At 43.6% G+C, this 22002-nt stretch overlaps 1 protein-coding gene across 4 annotated transcripts in view; it reads right to left on the reverse strand.

Annotated features, from left to right (window-relative positions):
* Window positions 1-3581: 3581 nt before the first annotated feature.
* Window positions 3582-22002, reverse strand: part of DCX (doublecortin) — a 69234-nt gene continuing 50813 nt past the window's right edge. For 3 of the 4 annotated variants that reach the window (XM_082061819.1, XM_082061821.1, XM_082061818.1), the window contains 4 exons: window positions 17223-17325; window positions 13311-13448; window positions 8734-8828; window positions 3582-6165 (listed from right to left, as the gene is read on the reverse strand). In XM_082061819.1, the coding sequence (XP_081917945.1) occupies window positions 6109-6165; window positions 8734-8828; window positions 13311-13448; window positions 17223-17325 (393 nt within the window). In that variant the 3' untranslated portion in view covers window positions 3582-6108. The remainder of the gene's footprint in view (window positions 6166-8733; window positions 8829-13310; window positions 13449-17222; window positions 17326-22002) is intronic. The other variant, XM_082061820.1, reaches the window with a different exon arrangement.

Raw genomic sequence — 22002 nt, forward strand, 5'->3', positions numbered from 1 at the left:
TTCACGCATTTGGGGATAACTAAAAGTGATGCGTCTGTCTTTCACCATTAGTAAAACAATGAAGCATTTTTACACCATAATTTTGAGAAAGCCAGAGTTCCTGTAAAGACTTGCTAAAGACAATGGACCAGTTTGCTTCTATAAGGTCTTCTGACTTTGCTAAGTAATGAATAAATCTTAAGAGCAAGCTCTCCCATAGATCTCTGTATCAGCTTATCTCAAAGCACCTTACAGATGGAGGTGAGTATTGCGACCCCATGGCACTAGGACAACTGCTCTGTCCACTTTTACACCAAAGACCAGTAGCTCTGACATCCCAATAGCTCTGACATCCCAGTAGCTCTGACATCCCACTGCTGAATCCACCAGGTTTGATTCTCATTTGCTCAGAAGCTCATCTATTGGCTGAAAACGTGTCAGTGATTTTAGCCTTCTCCAAACAGAGTGTCCTGAGGGATGGATAGTGGTCTGACCACCAAGCTCCACATCTTCACCTGCAGAAGCAGAACTCATACCCTGCAACTGGGATCCTGTCAGAGCAGCTATGCAATGGCATTGCTGAAAAAAAAGAGCCTTTCTGTCCAGCCACTTACAATCTGAGCATCTCCCCTCTCCCTATTAAAACATCGGGTTTTGTCAGCTTGGCTCCAGACCTTCAGACAAACATCAAATGGTTAGATCTGTTCCAGAGGACACAAAACAAAATGCGGCGTCTATACACATTGCTGGCCTCAGCCCTTCACCTGGAGGCACCCAGAATGAGACACCAGGAGCCTAGAAGAAGGGTGAAGAATATCTGAGCGACAGAATCTATGACCAATGCAGCAGAACCCAGCCCAGTTCCCTCCACCATTGGTGAGGAGCAGCTATGCCGTGAGACACAAGACTCAGCTTTAACATTTCCTGAGATACCACGGAGGGGCCTGTTCGGATTCATAGAGATGGGACAGAGGCCTCAGCCAGAAGAAATCTGTGACTCCGGAGACAGTGATTTGCAAGAGCTGGTTGAATAAATGCAAATGGGCTAAACTTCTCAAGAATCAAAGTCTGTCCTGTCCCCTTTTTTCAAGGCCATTTTCACCTAGGCATTGTTGGGCACTTGTATAGTCCTGTTTCTGGAGCCCAAAGCATTCTGGAAGGCACTTAAAGTCTTAACCTTCTTGGTCTCATTACACCAAGATGGTGTTTCAGCTGGATCTCTTCCAGGTATCTTGTGTGAAGCATTAATCCTGCTGCACGGACTGACCTCACTCTTTCTCCAGATAGACAGAAAAGGATCTCCATCTTGTGCCATCCATTTGCTTCTACACAGAACCTCCCCAGTCCCAAACGCTGTCCCAGCCTGCTTCCCTCAGCTACCACAAAAACAACTTGCCACTAGGTCTTGGTCACGACCTTCTGTGTGGTAAACGCACCTCTGTATAGCTTCTTTCTGCTGGTGGATTGTCTTAGCTTGAAGAGACACTTTCTGGACTAATTTTGTACCCACTCTACTTGGCTGTTTTTTCTTCCTTTCTCTAAAAAGGATTCTGTCTCTACTATGGTACCAGACAACTCTGCAATTGCCTCGAATGGATGTGACAAAATACCGTCCTGTGCTCTCCGAGCAGTGAAACCTCAGCCCCTCGAGGCTGCGGCCCCGGGGCCGGAGCAGCGTCTGTGCAGGGGGGATCCAGCCTGAGCCATTCCACAAGGTGCCCTGGAAGTTGTTTTCTAAGCATAGTTATTTTTCTGATGTCGATGGAAATAGCATACTGAGCGATTCTCGCTCCTGAAAAGCCTGTAAGTAATGTGCAGATTTAGGAAGCACAGACAATGGTACACAAAGGCTATTTCCATCTCCCACTGCAGAGTGGACCAAGGTAAAGTCCCATTTCCAAACTCCTTCAAGGTGCAGAGTCTTGGTTGGCGGTTTAGCTGGTGGAACTGAACTAGCTCCAAATCTTACAACAGACAAGGCTTTAACCCAGAAACTTCACGATATAAATGCTTTACAAGTGACAAAAATCCTAAGGCTGAAGATATTGCTGCATTGCCCCGATCTCCTAAAGCGAAGACAATCACTGGGATTCGGGAATACTACACAGATCAGTCTATGCCTGGAGGATTGCTTTAATTCCTTCCTCATGATTGTGTCTGAAACAGGTATTTTTACTGTATATACAATTTGCTAAAATATCCTGGATACTGAATAGAGGCAGGTTTCAAAGAAACAAAGCCCTACTACTTTAAGACTCCCTCCATTTTATTTTTTAATACTCTATTGTTTTAAAACAATATAGTCTTCATGATTCAATTAGTCTCTGAAAACACTAAAGGCAGCCTCAAGAGGGAAATTAGATGGGGTTTCTATAGCAGAATTAATATGGTGAATCCTCATATCCTGTGGAGTTTTATGTGCTTGTAAAGGTAGGGAAAAAAAAAATATAAACTCTGGAGTATATAGTGGAATTACTATAATCTGTTCCAGGGTCTCATAGGGTCTGGAATTACTATATTATATTGAAAGTAATTACTAATTCATTGCAGTTCAGGAAAGCTTTCTGACCAAACCCAAGCTTATATCTAGCGAAAAATGAACAGGAGTAAAGTATGTGCTAAAATTTAAGCATGTCTTTTAAATTATTTCCTGAATCAAGGCTGTCCTTATATTTAAATGACTAAGGTACAATGCCTGTGAATTGTTTCTCTTTGTGTTCAAATCTATGTTAGGGATCCTACAAAGCCAAAGAGAACTAGTCTGGAATGTAGGTAACATTCCACATGCATTTCTGTACAAGAACTCATGCAATATTGGCATTAATACAGACTTAACTATATGTTACAGCTGAAACACTCACTGACTTCTCCTACTGCCCAGGCATTTCTACCTAGAAAATTGCTTTTTAAAACTTGGGCGTTTGACCTCATACCCTGTTTTCTTTGTGGCTTCTGCTGGTTTGAATGGCTATTTTTCCCACTGAACATTTGTTTTATTTCTTCTTGTAGGCCTTTTCAAGGTCCCCCGAATTCCCTGAGGGAATCGTCGGGCTCAGCCCCAGCCTGGGATGGTCCTCGTGGAAACACGAGTCCACTCCCAAGGGAGCATTTGCAGGATGGGGTTTCGGCTTTGTCCCCAGGTGCAGCTCAGGAAGTGGCCTCGGTGGTTCCTTTGCATGCTCCACCAGGAAGAGCATCTTCAAATAACCAAACACCGCTTGTGGCAGGAAGGAAAGGAACCGCTTCTCAACAGCTGCCTCAACAACCATCCATCCAAAGGTGCCTTCGCCCCTTGGGATCCTGCTTTATCTTATACAAACTGAACTCACCGATCCTGGACGAAGACACATCTCAGACTCATTTCTTGTGGCCATCGGCTCTAGCAGTTCAGTCTGCTGATGGATATCAAAGATCTAGGTTTTCCTGGTGGATCTGCAGTGAGTGCCCCGTACTGAATTCAAGAGAACCTAGATGTGATTTCATGGCCGGTCTCTTGGTTTAGCAGAGACTCAGAGGAAAGGTGGCAGGACATGCTGACCCTGACTGTGACAGGAATGGCCTGTGTCACTGGAGTGACACCATCTGTGACTGGAGTCCAAATCCATCATCTCCAACAGGCAGGGTCATGACTACTAGTGAGGCTCCCTGGAAAGGCAGAGACCTGGGGAGGGACTCTGAGATTCACACCAACAGAACAGATGAGCAGGTAAAAGCACATCAAATTATCCAGCCCACTAAAGCTTTTACTAAGACAAAAGCTCTGATGAATAATATTGGTAGAACAACCATGGCCTTTGACATCCTTATATGCTTAAAGAGTCATTTTTTCATGACCAGTGTCTACAGTAGCACCCACAAGATTAAACAGCCAAAAATTAGCACCCATAACCAAATCTGCACCCGGGATACTTCAGCACCTTCTGTTAGAGGATCTGAAAGCACTTTACCAATGTTAACCAACATTTGGCCTCACAAACCCTAGTGAGGTAGAACAGTATTGTCCCTGTAGGGACAGACAGACAGGTTGAGGCACAGGGTTACTAAGAGACCTGCTCCTGTTCAGACACTCAATTCAGCAATACCAAGGGCTGAATGGAGCTGCCCTGACTACTGCACTTGTGCTTTGTCCACACTGCCATCCTTTCCCCCAAAACCTTCAACATGAGCCCTTGGCCTTTGAACTAAACCCAGGATTCTATATACAAACAGGTGAAAGTATCATTTAACAGTTGCGTAGTCAGAGCGTTATTCAATTAAATGAAGTTTTTTGTGGGAACAAATGATTTCTTGTGCAAAACTCTGGGTGTTAATGATCATGCACTAAGACTACTGGGTGCAAATTTGGTGCATGATAACTCTGACCCCTTGCTAATTCCCAATCCTGGCTTCTCTCAGATACGTCTCTTTTTTTTAAGTTGCATTATATTGTCACGTGAAGCTCTAAAGACGCAGCCTGCACAGATTGTTTCACACCAGCATTCCAAGCAAACAAAACGTGGAGTGGCTTTGGGAACAACCCAGCATTCACAGAGCATCAAACATCACAACGTTCTAATGCATTCCAATCACAAGGGGTTGCGAGGCGATCGGGAATAGGTGTGCATGTTGAAACAGAGGCAAATAGAGCAACAAAGAAAGACTCGATTGCACAGATTTCGTTTCGGTAAAGTTCCATAGTCATCTGTTTCATCGCAAGCTTATTCCATGAGAAGGGAGGCAATGCCAGCCGGCCTGTGACAAAGCTTCGGCGCAGTAAAAACCACCAGCCCTGCGTGAATGGATGAACTCTGCATTCCGTAGGAGTCGTTACTGAGTAACAAAAGCAAAAGGTTTTTCTAAATACAGTAAGTTTGTTTTTGTCAGAAAGAAGAGTTTCTTAAAAGATGGGTTTTTGAACAGCACAAAATTCCATTTGTTAGCTAAGTAGAGAATCTGGCCATAGTTAGGAATACGGCAGTGTAAAAAACCAAATATGTAATCTTAAACATTACAAAAGCTATCAAAACATTCAATATTTTGAACTGACCTTTTTTTCCCCCTACATGCATCTGTTTTGGCAGTGATAACAAGGTTTCTAAACTGAGCTATTGTTATTACTGTTCCGCAATTGTGGGTTGGTTTTTTTTGTACATTTTTCTGCATGTGTTTTTTAAACAAAAGAAAATTACCAGCTGTTATAAAAAAGAAGGATCTGGAATCCTTGCTCCCAAAACACAGATACAACGTTTTCCTTTATAAAAAGTGTATTGATTTCTTGCTATAAAAAGTGATCTATAGGGTGTCAAACCTGAAAACAAATGTTCACAGTGTTTTCAGTGTTGGCTGTTCACAAGGCATTACTGTTCCAAACAGAGATAGAGAGATACCATAGGGTAGGTATAAGGGTTTGTTCCCAGCTAGCAGTATCTTTGGAGACGTGAAAGATGTTTCACTCCAGATAACTCAGCTAACTTAGAGGTTTTTTTTGCTTAATCATTAAAAAAAAAAGGAATCCCAATATTTGAATCACTATTGTACTAACCTTACTCAGCACCTTATGTGACGATTCCTAATTTAATCCAAGATTCTGCTGGCATGTTAAGCATCAAACTAGTAAGTCATTGCTCTTCCTGCCCTCCAACAATAAAACCAATACTCGTTAGTATGCAGGTGCTAAAATCAGGGCTGCAAATGAGGAACAGGTGAGCTGGCAAACCTTGGCAATTTGGACAGGTGGAGAATATCATTTGCTTTGCTGGAGCCTGCAAATTGGTCAGCAAGAGATCCGCCTGCACACTTCCAGAGGGAGCTACTTTACTATCACTAGGAAAATTACATAGTTGCAGCAGCAGAAGAATTAATAGAAGAACATGGGAAATGCACAGGATCGTTGGTACATTGGCCCCAAATTGCTCACAATGTCCACTTTGAATCCCTAGAACTTAGAAGAATGGTATCCCTCTATCTCTATAGACTGGCAGGTGTTGATTTGTGGCACAGAGGATAAATCACAGAAAAAAAAATGGCATCATAACTGTGTGTCCTTTGTCTGATTTAAAAGCACCAGTCACCTATCTGCTTATTTTGGCAGAAGTACTCTACTGTATCTTAACCAGAGCTTGCAATATGGACGTTTAGCTTCACGTGGCTTTACATGGAATCTCCAAGGGAATCGGAGTCATCCAAAGACAGAGGCAGATACAAGTCCTGTAGGGAGAAAGAGGGAAATGTTAACTCACACCGTCACTTTCCACCTTTGGTCCTGACTAAGGAAGGAGTCGAACGGTCCCATTCTGTGCAGTTTGTGGGGAGAGCCTGGAAGACTCGGACACCGGTTACTGGACAGGCTGACCAGTTGTCCAGGTAATTTAATCTAAAATCAAGGCAGGTTACTCACACAGTGCAGCCCGTGCACCTTGGTACGAAAGAAAGGTGGCTGTGCGGTGAGAGGTCTGAGAAGAGTTTTTCAATCGCCTCTGGATCAATGTGTCCATTATAGCTCATGTATGAAAGAGCAGGACCTTTCCTTAAACAGGTCTCTTGGAACCTGAGTCCGCAGTAAAGAGTCTTACCTTGATTTGACAGTCGCCCTTAGGACAGATCTCTAGGAAAATCACATGTTCCATGATCTATTCTTGATTTTGAGTCATTTCAGATTGATTAGAAGGGTTAAGAAAATAATCCCAAGTTTATTATTTGGATCAAATGTTGAATGTAAAGCTTTTCCAGGGTCCCTTTTGGGGTAACCATCTTATTCCACTTCCTTAGAGTTCTGCATGCAACTAGGAACACAAACCTGCTGGAGGGCTCAAGCTCTCCCTGGACCTTTTTGAACTCAGACTCACCCACTGATAATAACTGTGAGCAAAATGAGGAAAAGGCCACATACACAGAAAAGAAACTTGCAACAATCCTGATATAAGAAGGGGTAAAACACAACTCTGTAGTGAACTCAACCTAAGCGTTTATCATTTGAGTTTTAGGGGAAAAAAAAAGAAAAGCGACCTCATCATAAGCAGGAAATTGCTTCTGGGAGGAAGACAATGATGCATGAATATTCTGGTGACCTAAAATGTTACACACAGATGGATTGGCTTTGCCCTCAGCAGTCAGCATCTCTTACAATGTTCTGGAGGCTTCTCTGGAAAGGTCATGAATCAGCCAGCTGAAAACCTACATAAAACATCACGGAAGGTGAGTTTTACTTGTCTTTAGCAGGAAGCAAACACTCCTCGGCAGAGTCCTGCAGGAGATGGTGCTGGAAAGTATTTTATGTCCTTGATGGCTGACGCGAAGGATGCAGATCACAGCATTACTGTTGCTGGAATACTCACAAGCAATTGTTGAATTCAGACTATGGGCCAGATCCTGTTCTCAGTTTTAAATTAATAATAAATCTGCACCCATTGTGTTAAAATCGGTGCATTTTCTCAGACTTAGACTGAGCAGCTGAGATCAGAGTGAGTTCTTAAGGAAAACACAAGATTTTATTTGGATTCAGCTTTGGCTTTGCTAATGGAAGTCAAATAAAGCTGAGTAAATGCAACCTCTCCACATGTTGGGAAAATTTTAAAGATGTGATTTTTGAGAAGGCCAAAGTCCAGCGCAGGCTCCCCAGAACCACCCAGCCCCACGTCCAAAGGTCTGTGATCCCAAATCTTACATGGCAGAGGTGTAATCCAAAGCCCACTGGAATTTTGGGGATTCTTCCCATTGAATTCTCTGTGCTTTGCTCCACCATGATAACAACTGTAGTCCAGCTGCTGCTACTGCTCCTTGCTTTGAGGAAAAACATAATCCTCAAACAAGATGAGTCCAACCCGTGCAATCTGGACCTCTGGGGATACGTGTGGCTGCTGACTGCAAAAACATCGCCCCTAGCAGAGTTTCTTAATGACTCTTCCAGAATTTAAAGTCAATGCAACTTGGGCCGAGAGGTACATTCTGATTCCTAAAGAGAAATCCCACTGACCTCCTCTTACACTTACATTTATGTCTAAATTCCAGTTGCTGTATCAAGTACAGACTGCTGGGAGCAACACTGTGGCTATTCCAGAAATGAGAAAGCCCACGGAAGTGACCGTCTGGACTCAGAATGACACTGATTAACAGGAACATAAGAAAGCTGTGACTGCTGCTGTATCTTTTAAATAAATCAATACATGAATTATCTATGGTCCAGCACAGGTTCACTGATCTCTACTAGGATGCCGTGCTATCTTTTAGACACCCTGATTTTTACCAGGAAAACTGCCTTCTGTACCAGAACACGATTACTATATTAACATTAAAAAATCACTGATTTCCTGTAAAACAGCACATGGTCTTAAATAATATTAATTAAAAAAATTCCTTGAGAAGCATCTTTAAGTGATGTGTTACAGCTTCGGTAACATTTCCATTTCTCCTGCTCTTTAATGGACCAGATGTGCCCACATTTAATGCTTTTCAAGAGAGGAGGATTTATATGAAGATCACATCCATTAATAACTTGTGAACTTTTTCAGACAGTGATGAAAGCTCAGGGTTAAGTTATCTCTACTGATCCATATGTACGATCCCCAGCATACATTAATAACTCCAGAGGAAGGAACAGGCCAGTGATCCGTTGTTCACCATCGCTAAAGCCCAACCCTTTGAGTAACGGGCCAAATTCTCCACTGTTTCAACATAAGGAGTTTTGCTTCCAGAGAAGAACGCCATGGCCTGAATGATGGACACATCTGAGCAGACTACGGAAGAAACAGATGTAGTAAGGTATAAGAAACGTAATACCTTGTGCTTCCGGAGGCTCCCTGGGCTGGTGGGTGTGGAGATCGGGGACTGCTTTGATTTGGGTGTCGACAGCTGGCTGCTTGAGGTCCCGTTTGCTGCCAGAAAACGAGACAGAAGCTGGTGATCAGACAAGCAAGAGAAGATCTTTGTCCATCAGGGAGATGGAAGGTATCCAAACATTTAACACAAAACCACTATATTTTAGTCATGTTAGGCAGGAGGTAAAAAATGAGCGAACAGCATGGCTGTTCACCCAACTTAAGGCTTTCAGCTGTTCAGGATAATAGACTGTAAAATAAATTAAATACAAACTAGACTGAAGGAGCAATATTTTAACACTACAAATATTCACCAAATTGATCCAAGATATACATCGCCAGAAAAACAAAAAGACAATTTCTATGTTCTCAAACAGTTGAACACAATTGAAACCACATGGCACTGAAGGGCATGAGTGGAAACCGGAGGCTGCGGATATCCCAGATCCTACACAAGAAATGTTCAATGTCAAATACACTCATGACAAACTAGACAAAAAGCTGCCCGGAATGCCCTGGTTGCGGTGAGCTGTGCCTGGGATTAAATGACCAAAGAGCTCAACTTCCCTGCCTCTAACAGGAAGGCTGGGAGAACAGTCGGTGTGCAGCAAAAAGGTGTAATTGCTCTAGGGAAGGACATAAATTCCCTAATACAATGAGACCTTTAAGTGCTACAGCAGGGGTGTTAATATTTTATGAGCACCAAAGAAAAAACAGACGTGACACCCAAATCAGAAATCCAAGGAGACGGATGTGCATCATTACAAACACAAAGAGTTTTGCAGCAGGAGCAACAACTAAGAAGCCCAGTTTGATCTTCTTTGTGTCTGATGATGAAGAATAGTGATCATAACCAAACTTACATGCATTTTTTGAACTCAAATGCAAGAAAATAACAAGAGGCAAAGAGCAGATCCCAGGTGGTGTATAATGCTGCTGCTCCACTAAAATCTGCTGATGACTTATGGTAGTGAAGGATCTCACATAAGCTCAACTATTAGAAACCATTCTTTATAACTGGCTTTCATTTTAATTATTTTTTCCCCATGATGTTATTGTTTGTGTATTATATCTTATTTATGTCATTGTATTTGCTTTACAACCTCAATTTACCTTCAAGCCCCGTTGTGGCTATGACACATCCTTTCATTGTGTGAACATGTGCACTGCCTTTTTTCATAGGATTTTACCTCCTTCAGCGCACAATTTGTACTTGGGAGGTAGATCAGGCTTGTCCAGCAAATGAGAGAGAGGATGGAGAACAGGGCATCAGATCCTGTTTACATGGCTGTGAGAGATGCAGGTAAACTGAATGGTGTGCCTGCTTCTCCCAGAGATATTTCAGCCAAACTCCTCATATGCAATTGTTCTTGAGTGCTGCTCAGGTTTGCCTGGACAACTGGGACTCAGGATCTGATTCTCCAGCAGGGATAAGCCCCGAGACCTGTAAATGAGCTTACTGAGGTCCATCTTTTGAAACCACGTTTCCATCAATGAACAGAAGTGGAAAAAGCAGGGCCCGAGGATCACAGTCAGTGCTCAAAATGTGTGGAAATACCTCTTTTTCTATCAAACTGTAAAACAAGGTTAATACTCCTTGCTCCATTGGGTTCTGTGGATGAGTTTCTAGTTTGAGGAGCACACACTCGCACATCGCAAGAGTGGGAGAAAAAAGCTTGAAATACGTGGAAAGTTTTGTCTCCAAGTCAGGGTTTGAAGAGTCGTGAGAAAATAAAGAGAGGCAACAACCCGAACAAGGACAGCGTAAAGCAAAGGTAGAAATAGCAGCTTCTTTAGTGAGCTCCTCCAGGACAGAGGAGCCTCTGGGAGAAACAGAGACTGGCGTGGCAGAACTCAGGCTGCACGGGCATCCTGCGCCAGGCTCCTCCTGACTTCCAAGCACCCAGCCCTGCCGCGCTGGCACCTTTTCTCGTCACATCTTGCGAGGGTGATCCCTCCGCTGGACTCGTGCTGTGCATTGTCAGCTAGCAGAACCTAAGTAAGCACAAGTGGGATAACAAGCTGCTCTATCTCGTGTGCAACCCAAAAGACATCTGCTGCCTTTTTAACACGTTCATATATAATGACCCTGGGGAGCCAGACCTGCCGTCAGGACAGACTGACGTTCTGTATCTGTTTTGCTAATTGCTGCTGCCTTGTGAATATGCTTTTGTCCCTCTATCCAAACCCTTCCATTAGAGGACTGAGAAGCGGCAGCTCCCTGTGCCAAATCAAGGCAACGCTGGGGAAAAGACACTTTCCAATATAAGGACTGGGGTCTGCTCCCATCTGCTTATAGCTCAGGGACCTGTGGCTCCGTACTGCAAAGGACCAAGATCGTGCTGGTTTTAAAAACCATCACAGCACATGTATTTATACAACTGAATCCTTGGTTGTTATGTGAGTTACTGTAAGATGTATTAATATTTTTATAACAAAGAAGTAATGGCAAATGACATCATTATTTTCTCCCCTGAGATTTAGCTCTGTCTTTGGTTTGGTTTGACTTCTTGGTGGAGCTGTCTGTTAAAGAAATGATGCCAAACTTCACGCTGATCCTGCCCCATTTAAATCTCATGGACCACAGCAGCAGCACAGACTTATCTCCTTGTGCCCAGTTTTCGTCTGTCATGTTAGGAGAAGGAGTTGGATGGTATACTGCAGATGTAGTTTAGTCTGGTTTTTATTGCTCTAAGCTATGTCATTTAGCAGAGCTGACGTCATATAAAGAAAAATAGAGGCTAGAAAGAACCATAGAAGCTTTGTAACTCCAATTCTGTGCTCTGAATTGAGATCAGGCATATTTGGATCGTCCCCAGTAGAGATCTTTCTAAAGTGTTTTTTAAAATCATCAAGTCTGACTGGGAACCACAAACTCTCCAGGACACCCACTTCAGTGATTTAGAAGCTTCTAATTGAAAAGTCTTCCTAATATATGATCTGCATATCCCGTATTAAAGTTTAAACCAACGTCCTGTCCTATCCCTGATAGGCACACAGGAAAATTGATCCTTATCCTCTTTATAACACGGCAAATGCATTTGAAGAGTGGGAAATTGTCCTTTCTTGATCTTCCTTTTTCCTAAGCTGAATCAGTCCTTCAACCTTCCCTCCCAAAGCAGTTTCTGAACCCTGGGAAATTTCTTATGGATTTTCTCTAGTTTGCCTATGTCTGTTTTAGCATGTTCAGTCCATACGAAAACAGTTCAGTCCTTTTACATTCTCATTAATCAGGACAAGCTGCCATTTTTTTCTGTATTGAAATCACAGGAAGTACGAAAGACCCTTGTCTAGATGGATTAAGGAAACCTGATTTGTCCTTCATTACTGGCCTTAACTCCAGGGGCTGGCTATTGTTCAGCATTTCTGGTTATTTTAATCTCCTTCTGAAAGGCTCCACTAACTGTGTTCATTAAACCTCATCAGATGACTCATCATTTTGTTCCTTTGAGTCATTCAGTCACTTAAAATTAGGAACACAACAGTTGCCATTTCACATTAGACTATGTGTTCATGCAATAAAGTCTAGTTCTGGTGGTAATTAGCACCCGATGCTTATGGAGAAGGTATGAAAGCTCTTTCATGCCTCATGCTTGAGCTGACTCCTTGATCACTGAATGGGAGTTATTTGGATTTTGAAATCAACAACATGTTTCACATCATGCTTTCAATGTACCTACGCAACTTTACTGTGCATTTGGGATTGTAAAAGCTTTTTATAATAAAAACCCCTGAGTTTAGGAACAGTTTTCCTGAAGGAAAACTCTCTGAATGCAGAACCACCTTACCAATAAATAACTTTTTAAAAATCACAGTCTTTGCATGTGCCAACCAATTTCACGTTGTCTCTTTAAGCAGCTGAAGAACATCAAGAGACCCTAAACAAACTAAATCAGTCCTGGGAAAAATCGGACTGAATATTGTCAGGAGAATTTTATATCCAGTAATCCAATATCTACTGATGGTTGACTGTTGTGGGGTGTCCACATGCAATACGCAATGTGTTACTATGAAAGTGAAAAGCAATTTCTGATTTATGTCCAGACATTTCCAATGGCTCAAGCTGCTGCAGCACATCAGAACTCCCATGTTCCTTCTCTTCTGTTACTGAATGCATGTCACATCAATAAACCCATCGCTAGTTCTCCAATTGCAAGGTCACTGGTCTTCTTTAAACAATGATTAGAAGGAGACACTTCTGACTTGCACAGTAATTAACATTTGCATTGCACAAGGGGTTATTGTATATCAGTCTGTATCTATAAGGAACATATGGGAGCGTTATGGGCCTTGATTTCTGGCCTGTGTAATGGAAACTTCTATTAAAATTCTGTTAATGCAGGAAACTGTGAGACTGTGGTGCACAGCTGCACTTAACTGACCAGAGGATCCCTCTCCAATATTTATTAGGGGCCCCTGTACTCTAGCACCAGCTTGTTTCATATGCAAACAGCCAACGTCAGTGTATCCAAAGACACCCAGTATGTGTTTTCCTCTCGAGCACAGTTAATATTCAGACAGCAAAGAACAATCACTCACCGTCTTGGTGGTTACCTGAATCGGCGGGGGACTTGCTCCGGCGCATGGGCGCTGGGCTCTTCGCGGAGCTCTTCTGCGGGGTGGGAGAGGACTTGCTGCCCGTGGCGGCCGCGGGGCTCCCCTTCATCACCCGGCACTCTGCGGACACACACGGAGCCCGGTTACGGCCCTGCCCCATCGCTGCCCACGGGCACCAGCTGGCAAACACCCAGGGGCAGCTGCAGAAAACACCAACAGCAAGGGAAGAGCTGCTATCTCTGCTTTTTTTCCAGGGCAGAAAGGAGACTTTTTAGGGGGAGGGCAAAAAGAAGAACAGCTTTGCTTCTCTAGAAGAGGTGCTGAAACAAGATCACGCTGGCTCCCATCTCCATACCTGTGTCCTACCAAAGATTTTCTGTCCTTCCCCTTGCCTTGGTTCTCACCAGCTAATGAGGACTATGGGTGACACTGACTGCATGAAGAATCAGGCAAAACAACCAGTTAATTTGCTGTAACTCCTGCAGGAAGACCTAATGGTAGGAATGATGAGTGCAACTGATGCCGCTGCAGCAAGCCAGCTACCAGCTCGTGGTGTGACATAAAGGTCTGTAAGTGGCTGATGGGACATGTGCCCCAGGAGCTTTCACCCAGCCACAATCAACCTCCTTTGCGGTTTCAACAAGCTGCAACTTTTCAGATGCAGAAAGCAAAGAAGACAGAACGGTTTTACAAAACACGTCCTCTGTCCTGGCCACTCACCCCTTTCAGAAAGGTTTGTACAAACAAGTCTAGGAGATTTATGTACTTAAAGACATGGGCAGATGAGAACCCCAACTGTGTTTTCTTAAAAAATAAATAGGCCAGGAAAAGGATAAAATGTAAACATGATCTCCAGCGTCCTGCAGAAGGGAACCGAAATGCTAACAAACCTCTGGGTGTCCCAGGATTTCAGGCATGCCAGATCTTCAAAACCAGGCTGTATTTACATTGAGAGCTAACAGAAAAAGCACTTTCCACCTCTCAAGTTATTAACTTAACCCAGTTAAGAAGGAGGCAATAAAAAGGGGATTTCCTTTCTGTCAAAGGCTAACTGGTCGCACCTCGTCTCCTGCAACGGATTGTCCTCACCAAGATGTGAGAATCAGGTCTTTTTTACAGACATGAATTAGATGTTCCACATACAGACAGTTTTCCGTGGAAAAGTTCAGCTCAGCGTGCAGGGCTGGACCGAGGGCTCCCCGCACTGCGTTCCCCACTGGGAATGAACTAAGGCAGCACAGAGCAGACAAATAATTGGTCAACCGAAAAACAAGTCGTCTGACCTAAATGTATGTGTTATTTATTTATATATCAGTATATCTATGAAAATCTAATTGCCTTAAATTTTTCCCCAGGCTTTCCTCAATCTCAGACAGTCAAGAGTCAGTCTCTTCTTCTTCCAGATGGCTTGCAAGAGAGTTTGCTGTTGGGTCATGCAGTAAAAGAATATGAAGAGAGGATGTAGCACCTCCCTGTGCTCCAGGGATGCTGCAAGGCGATAGTTAAACCTACGATGAGTTTATTCTCTCTCCTGCTAAATGGATTTTGGAAACTCTAACTCAGGGATAGAAAAAGTGTGTGGGTTTTCTTTTCAACATACTTTACTTGTCACAGATGATGGCATAGAAAGGCTTGTAGGGCTCCAGCACCAATACAGACCCAATTTTTTATACATGAAGAGCAATAATGGCCGGGAGGGGGACAGATGTGGAAGGTAGACTATCCCTCCTTGATACTAAAGAATATAGTGTTTGATGAGACACTGCAATAGCCACTAAGGAGAGTGTGCAAATAACTGCTCCTGGTATTAACCAGCCAAGCCAAAACACAGGCAAAAATCATCTTCAGTCACTGCAGAACTAATATTTTTCAAGGCTCTTACATACAGTTGTTTAACAAAAACAGTGCAATGATTTGATCTTAGAGCACCATTCATTTGCCCAGCCATGGGCACCAAATGCTATGTGAGATACACGGGAGTACGGCCTCCCTGTGTGGTATCTGGCAATCATATATCTCGTGGGTATCTCAGAAAGCAAGGGGGTCTCTTTTCCTTGAAAAGAAGTTCAGCTTTGCGTTTTCCAGGCCAGAAAGGCTGACCGAGGAGTTCGTCCAGCTCAGCCGGTTAGTGTCGGTCCACCAAAGGCGATCCCTGAGCGCCTTGAAACAAGGTTCTGAAGGTGGGAACCTGACTGAGCTGAAGTTACTGTAAACAGGCCTCTAGACATCACATGGGGGGTGAGATTTCCATGGGCTGATGCTGAAACCACTGGGTACAAATGAGACAGAGCAACATGATCTGGAAGGTGCTCAGCAAGAGGAATTATCGGGCAGAAGCTGTGGTGGGCGGCCAGGAGGAAAAAGATGACATAATCCTCTTATGCTATTTCTCTTTTTGCTTCCTGATGTCCTGCCAGAGTGAACATAATAACCAGCAGTTCAAGGGCACGTCATCCAAAGAGGCAAGAAAAAGTACCCCATGCCAGAGGAGATTTTAATAAGTGACATTCATCTGCAAGAGCTCAGCACTCACAGTTCTCGCAGCATCTGACTCCTAACAAGGAAGGACAGTGGGTGTCTAAAGGGAAAATGCTGCTGGCTCATAGTTCCTCATCTGCTTCTGGAGAGGCACAGGGCACCCCTACTCCCCTGAAAATACCACTGAGAGCTGCAGTTACTGGGTGCCTTCCCAACAGCAGGCTTGGCTTATTTTTGCTAGAGAAATCCAAGCTGGAAAAGTTAGTAGTAACCAGGAATGCAGGCAGAGAGCTGGGCTTCCCATCAGGTTGTTCTGCCAGGATTGCATCCAAACTGTTGGACAGCGTGGAACTCCCCGTGGAGCTGACTCGACTGCCGAGTGTTCAAACAATCTGAAGCTCACGTTACAGACTGCTCCCCCGGCCGGACACAGGCTTTATTCTCCGCTTGCAAAGTTTCAGCTGAACCCTGGAACCTTTCTTTGAATCACCCAAGACCATCAAATGGGTTCATCTGGAGTACACAGGTCAGAAGTACCAGCGTCAAATAAAATCAGGCTTGCAAAGGAGTCATAAAAATACAGTGTTTAGAGACTAAAGGCTGCTTGACTTCCTGCTATACAGCAAAGATCCTCTTAAATGCTGAGGCAGTTTGTAGCACACAAGACAGCATGGGGCTCCTGTTCCCTATATAGGATACTCAGAGCTTCAGGAAATGAGCCTGAATGTTTGGAGACCATATTTTCTTCTAGTTTAAATGGTCAAAGTTCCATGAAGTGACTCTTGCTGCTCTCACTGGCACCAGCAGGCAGCCCGCACTGTTGGGGTGCGCAGCTGCCAGGTGGGGTGGCTGCTGACTCCTACAACAAGCTCTGTATATTCTGTGAAATCAAAGATTTCATGGCTTAATTGATCCTAGAGACTGCCATTGTTACACATCTGTGCTTGCAGTTGTAACGGGGAGAAATAACGGTGCTGTCCCAGTCCCCTCCCCTACAAAAGGAATTATTGCCCTTCTTTTTGAATCAGCAGAAGAAAGCAGTGGAGGGTGAGATTTTCCTTTTAATTGTGTTTATTCCCATTTTTTAATATACATATATGTAGACAAGAGTCCTGCTTAGTTCTCAGTAAAAATGTATCTGACTGCAGCTGGATAAAACCGGAAAGATTTACACTATCGGATTTTGCAGTAAATGTCAAATGGTGTAGTAGTTCATCTATTCTGACAGGCTACTGCAGTTAGCATGTGCCCAATTATAATATCAACTGACTGTACAAGTATTGCAAAAAGATGTTAAAGTCCATGTACTAGGTCTTAAACAACAGAACAAAAGCATGCAGCATTATTATCTGATACAAGCAAGTGAAGGGAAATCAAATAAACACACAGACTGGAGAGCAGTGTGTTTGATTTTACCGCTTTCATCCAGAGAAAAGTCATCCTGTGCATAGCGGAATTTTTCTGGACCACAGGCAATGAACACATCATCATCCCCAAAGAAATCGTGGAGACAGGTCACCTACAGAGAGAGCAGAGTAATTCATTTTATTCTTAGTTGGCAACATTCTGATGTGGCTCAGTTTTAATTTAAACAGGAGGGAGCTGCCTCGCTGCTGTTCCCCCATCCCATGCTGGTTCGGTCCTGCCTCCCGTAAGCTTGGTGCACAACACACAACTTCACTGGGCAAGTCAAGCCTAAAAGTGTAATTAAAAGAAGAGGAAAAAAAATCCCAACTACCTTGCAAATTGTCTGAGGTTACGGCATTTGCAATCCTTTCAGGATGACCACAAGGTTCATCTGCACCGGTGAGGGAGAGGCCCAAAGCATCACTGGACACTCTTCCCATCATATGAATCCACACAGTTACAGTCACGGTAACTTACACAGTCACCAGGGAAATAATTGAAGTGATTACGCAGCGACAAGACAACTGTGCTAATGGTAACTACACTGAACCAGTGGTAATAACACAGTAACTCATGTCAATGCTCTTGTGTTATCTCCACATACCTAAAGTTAATCCAAACCATCTCAGTACAACTAGTGGAAAATGTGCACATCATTGCTCTTTGGAGAGGTCCATAAACACCCAGACTTGTCATCAGTATCTTGTAGAAGATTCCCTTTTATTCAGGTTCCTGGCAGGCTGGCAGCGGCTCTTCTGAGGCAAAGAAAGTGCTGCTCTTCCAGCTTCAGAAAATGGTTTGAAAACTCATGTGAAGTGGAAAGTAACACTCTTGCTTTGAAGAGGAGGAAAATGTCAGAAGGCCCAACTTCAAAGCCTTTGTCCAGCTATTCTAGAGACAAACGTTCAGCACAGCACCTGCCTCCAAGGGCTGGAGGGACAACAAAGTACCTTTATCCCACTGACTTTGCCTAGAACTTCAGCCTGAGCTCCTGACTTCCCAGACACAGACTGAGTACTGGGTCAGGAGGAGAACGAACGCTGACGTGCAGACACACCGGAGCAGAACTTCTCCAGCACCAGCCAGCCGGTGCAGCCCAGCGGGCACACTGAGCACCCGGCTGAGCCCCGGCCAGACGTGGGGGGTTGAAATTCCATTTGTCCAGGAGACCATCCCAAGAGACTGCAAGATTGGCACTGATGCTGATAACAGAGGTACCGGCCTGACGGCTGGTGTTGGCACATCTGAGCATTAGGACTTTACAGCTGCATCGCAAGGGAAGGGAGTGAGCACTGGAGATAACCGCAGGGAAACTTGCTGTAGACACAGCTGAATTTCCATATCTACTGATCTTGCTGAGCTGGACTGTGAAAAGTTAATTTCAAGCTCTAATAAATCAACTATAAAGAAGGCTTTTGGCTATCTTAATAAGGCTCAGTATTTCACACTGGTTAATATAATGTATAATTAAAGCACTGCCTAAGAGTGCCAGCTCTGGTTACGATGCCAAACATCAGTGAAAAGCTTGCTTGTCACATTGGCTTGACTTCATAATGGAGCAAACTGAAATCCACGGAAGCTATGGCTTCGAACAAAGGTAGAATTTTCTTTGCAAACCTCAGTGAATTCCAATTTCCTTTTGCCTAAAATTAGTTGGAAAATAGTTAACATGTTATCCGTAGAGAATTCTCCCACAGAAAAGATGACATTTCAAACCAGCACTTGGTATTACAGTCCTCCCCCTGCGGATGTGTGGCACCGATTCATTTGCAAATAATTGGGTTTGGCTCAAGACACAAGTTCCCATTTGAATGCTAAGTACTATACTTATGCCATGGAAAAATCCCATGGGCTGCTTAGCTCACCCTTCAGTACCGAAACCACTGTTAAACACAGTGCAAAGCTGGATCATAACGGAAGGGTTCCAAAATTTTGCAGGCTTTTAGATGAAGTCAAAGAGAACCCACAGGTGCTTTTATTGGCTCCAGGTTGTAAGTCAAAGTGTATATTTTGCCCTTGAACTCCCCACAACCACCACACGCAAAAAGAAGAGTCTGGGCAACCAAGAAAGCCTTCAGATCGAGGGTCCAAATGTGATGGAAAACTATCAGCACGCACGTGGATAGGAACCTGATTACATGGCAAGCAGAGGTGCTTGACATTTGCTTTGCTGCATTCTTGTCCCTTCAGATAGTAGGTTATTATGTGTATTATATAGTTATGAACAGCTGGCTGGATGAGCACTGGAGGTTGGTAAAGACATTAGTTAATCCTAATATTCATGGGACAGTAACTTCTGTACTTGCTTTATCTGTTCCCTTTTGTTTCCTGCTGTAACTTCTACTGTTAAGAACTCACCACAAGCTGGTAGAAAAGACAGCCAAAACACAGCCCCGCTGCCACTAAACAGTGCAAAACATTGCAAAATTCAGAAAATGAAAGGTGTTGCGTATTATGCAGTTGTAGCTATGTTGCTTATGTTCACCACGTGTGTGGTATTTCCTTTTTTAACTTCTGTTTATTCAACGTAAATCCACGACCATGACTGCGTGTCCCTGAAACATGCCCCAGATGTGTTGCTGTCTACACAGAGCCGCTGGAGGAAGCTTTCTGTATGAAAACATGGGGCTGAAGTGATGGATCACACAGCACCAGAGCCGCGTTGCCCGAGTGATGCACAGAGAAAGAACAATACCAGGAGAAAGGCCTGGATATGCTCATCGCTGAAGGCCGTGAAGCTGAGGAGGACACAGGTGGGCCCACGGGCTGCTCTGCTGGGAAAGCTGGTGCGAGACCTTATTACCCAGTATGGAACATTTCAGGTTGTTCTGGACAAGCAAGGCCAAACCTCTACCCTGCATTCATTGTTTTAAGGGTTTTCAGTGAACCCAGAATAACCTTATAAGTCGTCTTCTCTCCATTCTTCAAAAGTCTTTTAAATAATTTTTCCTCAGTAAAATTAAATAATAATAATAATAAAAGTACAAGTCTCCCCCCAGGCAGTCTGGGCTGTTTGGAAATTGTAGGTTCTGCTTGAGCTTACTGTAATCTTCTATTCTAATTATATCCAATAATTAGTCTGGAATACCATGAAAACCCCAAAAGAAAGTTCACATCGACAAAAATTTACCCCAGCTGATAACCTGGAAAATCTTTGCTTATAAATGCTGCATTTTGCTCTTAGCTCTGAATTTATTAAAGCACGAGACCTGACGGACAGTGGCCCGCTAGTGCAAGGGCCTGTGCCGCTACCTGCAGATGGGGATTGTGTTGGTGACTGTTATCCCGCACCTTTAGCAACAACACTGGAAACCATCAAATTAGAAAGATTTGGTCTTTTTCCATTTTTAAGTCTAGAAACTTATGTATTTATAACAAGAATTAAACTTGAGTACATAATTACAGAAGAAAGGATAAATAGCATTGATTTCAAAGATATATGTGCAAGTCTTCATTTAAAGGAGGATATTATTTAATTTGAAATTCAGGAGAGAACGCTGAGTTAAAAAGGGTCATACTGCATGCAGTGTTTTCTCTGCAATTCCCGTAGCTTAAGCAATTCCAATGAAGGAGGGTAAATCTTCACACTCCACTCGACGAGGCACAAATTTATTTCTTACAAAGTAATTATTTCTAATAGATTTGTCAGTAGCATTTTTCTTTGTGTCAAGGTTTAATTTTTTTAAACTTTCTAATATATTATGGAAGAAATAGAAGCTGGTAGAGATTAACAGAGATTTTAGGGACTACAAAAGTGTTTGCACTTCCTTAGGTTTTCATTGTGGTTTCTTTTCTCGTTCAATGAAATTCTTCTCTGCTTATGTTAGAAAAACCTTCCCTGAGAGGACAGTGTTAACTGGGACTTCCAAGAGGGGATTTCTGCAGTGACAATCCATTAGCGGCTGCTGCAGCGGCTCCAATTGCAGAATGGAAAGATTCAGCCTTCTGAGAGATGCTGAGCCGTCCCGTTCACTTTAATACGGTAGCTGTAGAACTAAGCATTTTTCAGGATTTTGACAAAATGGGACTTGCCTGCAGCATCATTCTGGATGTGAGCTCCCAGTTTGCTGAAACACCTGGGATGCTACAGATTTTCAGAGCTCACCTGGAAAAGCAGCAGTAAATATGCAGGATATATACCTGCACAGTTGTGAGTAACTGGCTACTTCTACCATCCTCCAGGAGGCAGCAGCAGTATTTACAAACTGTAATTCATTATCAAATACAATCATTTAAAATAACTAGAAATCAAAAGCCTGACGACTTAAGCTTTAAATCACCTGCCCATGCAGAGCCTCCTGTGCTTTAAAGGGTGTTACCATTCACAGGTCCTTTTGCTCCCTTTCCCAAGGTGCAGAGTGAGAGAGCTGGTGTGCGCAGGGTGCCAGGGCTGCCCGCGCTGTCACCTCAACACCTGCACACAGAACATCCTCGCAGCAGCAGCACAGGCTCCAGGACCGAGCTCTGCAGCTCCCGTGGCCGCTGCTTTAGCAGGAGTGTCCGGTAGCCGGGACTGGCCATCAGTTTGCCAAGAAGATGACGGAGCACATCTCTGGAAAGGAATATATCACCAGGAGGGTTGATGGAACTGTCTTTTTCACCTTTCTGAGACATGTCTTTAGCAGAGGTTTCTATTTTTAGCTGATGGAGCCAAATGAGGCTGAATGATAAATGATCAGACACTGTAGCTAGGGATTATTCAGAACAGTGATTTATGTACGTAGTCCTGCTCCCAGACTTTACAGCTCTTCCTTATGCCATGGAAGGAGGAAAGACCTTTGCCTAAATG

Source organism: Streptopelia decaocto (genome assembly GCF_964273445.1).
Source record: "Streptopelia decaocto genome assembly, chromosome: 10".
NCBI classification, from domain to species: Eukaryota; Metazoa; Chordata; class Aves; order Columbiformes; family Columbidae; genus Streptopelia; species Streptopelia decaocto.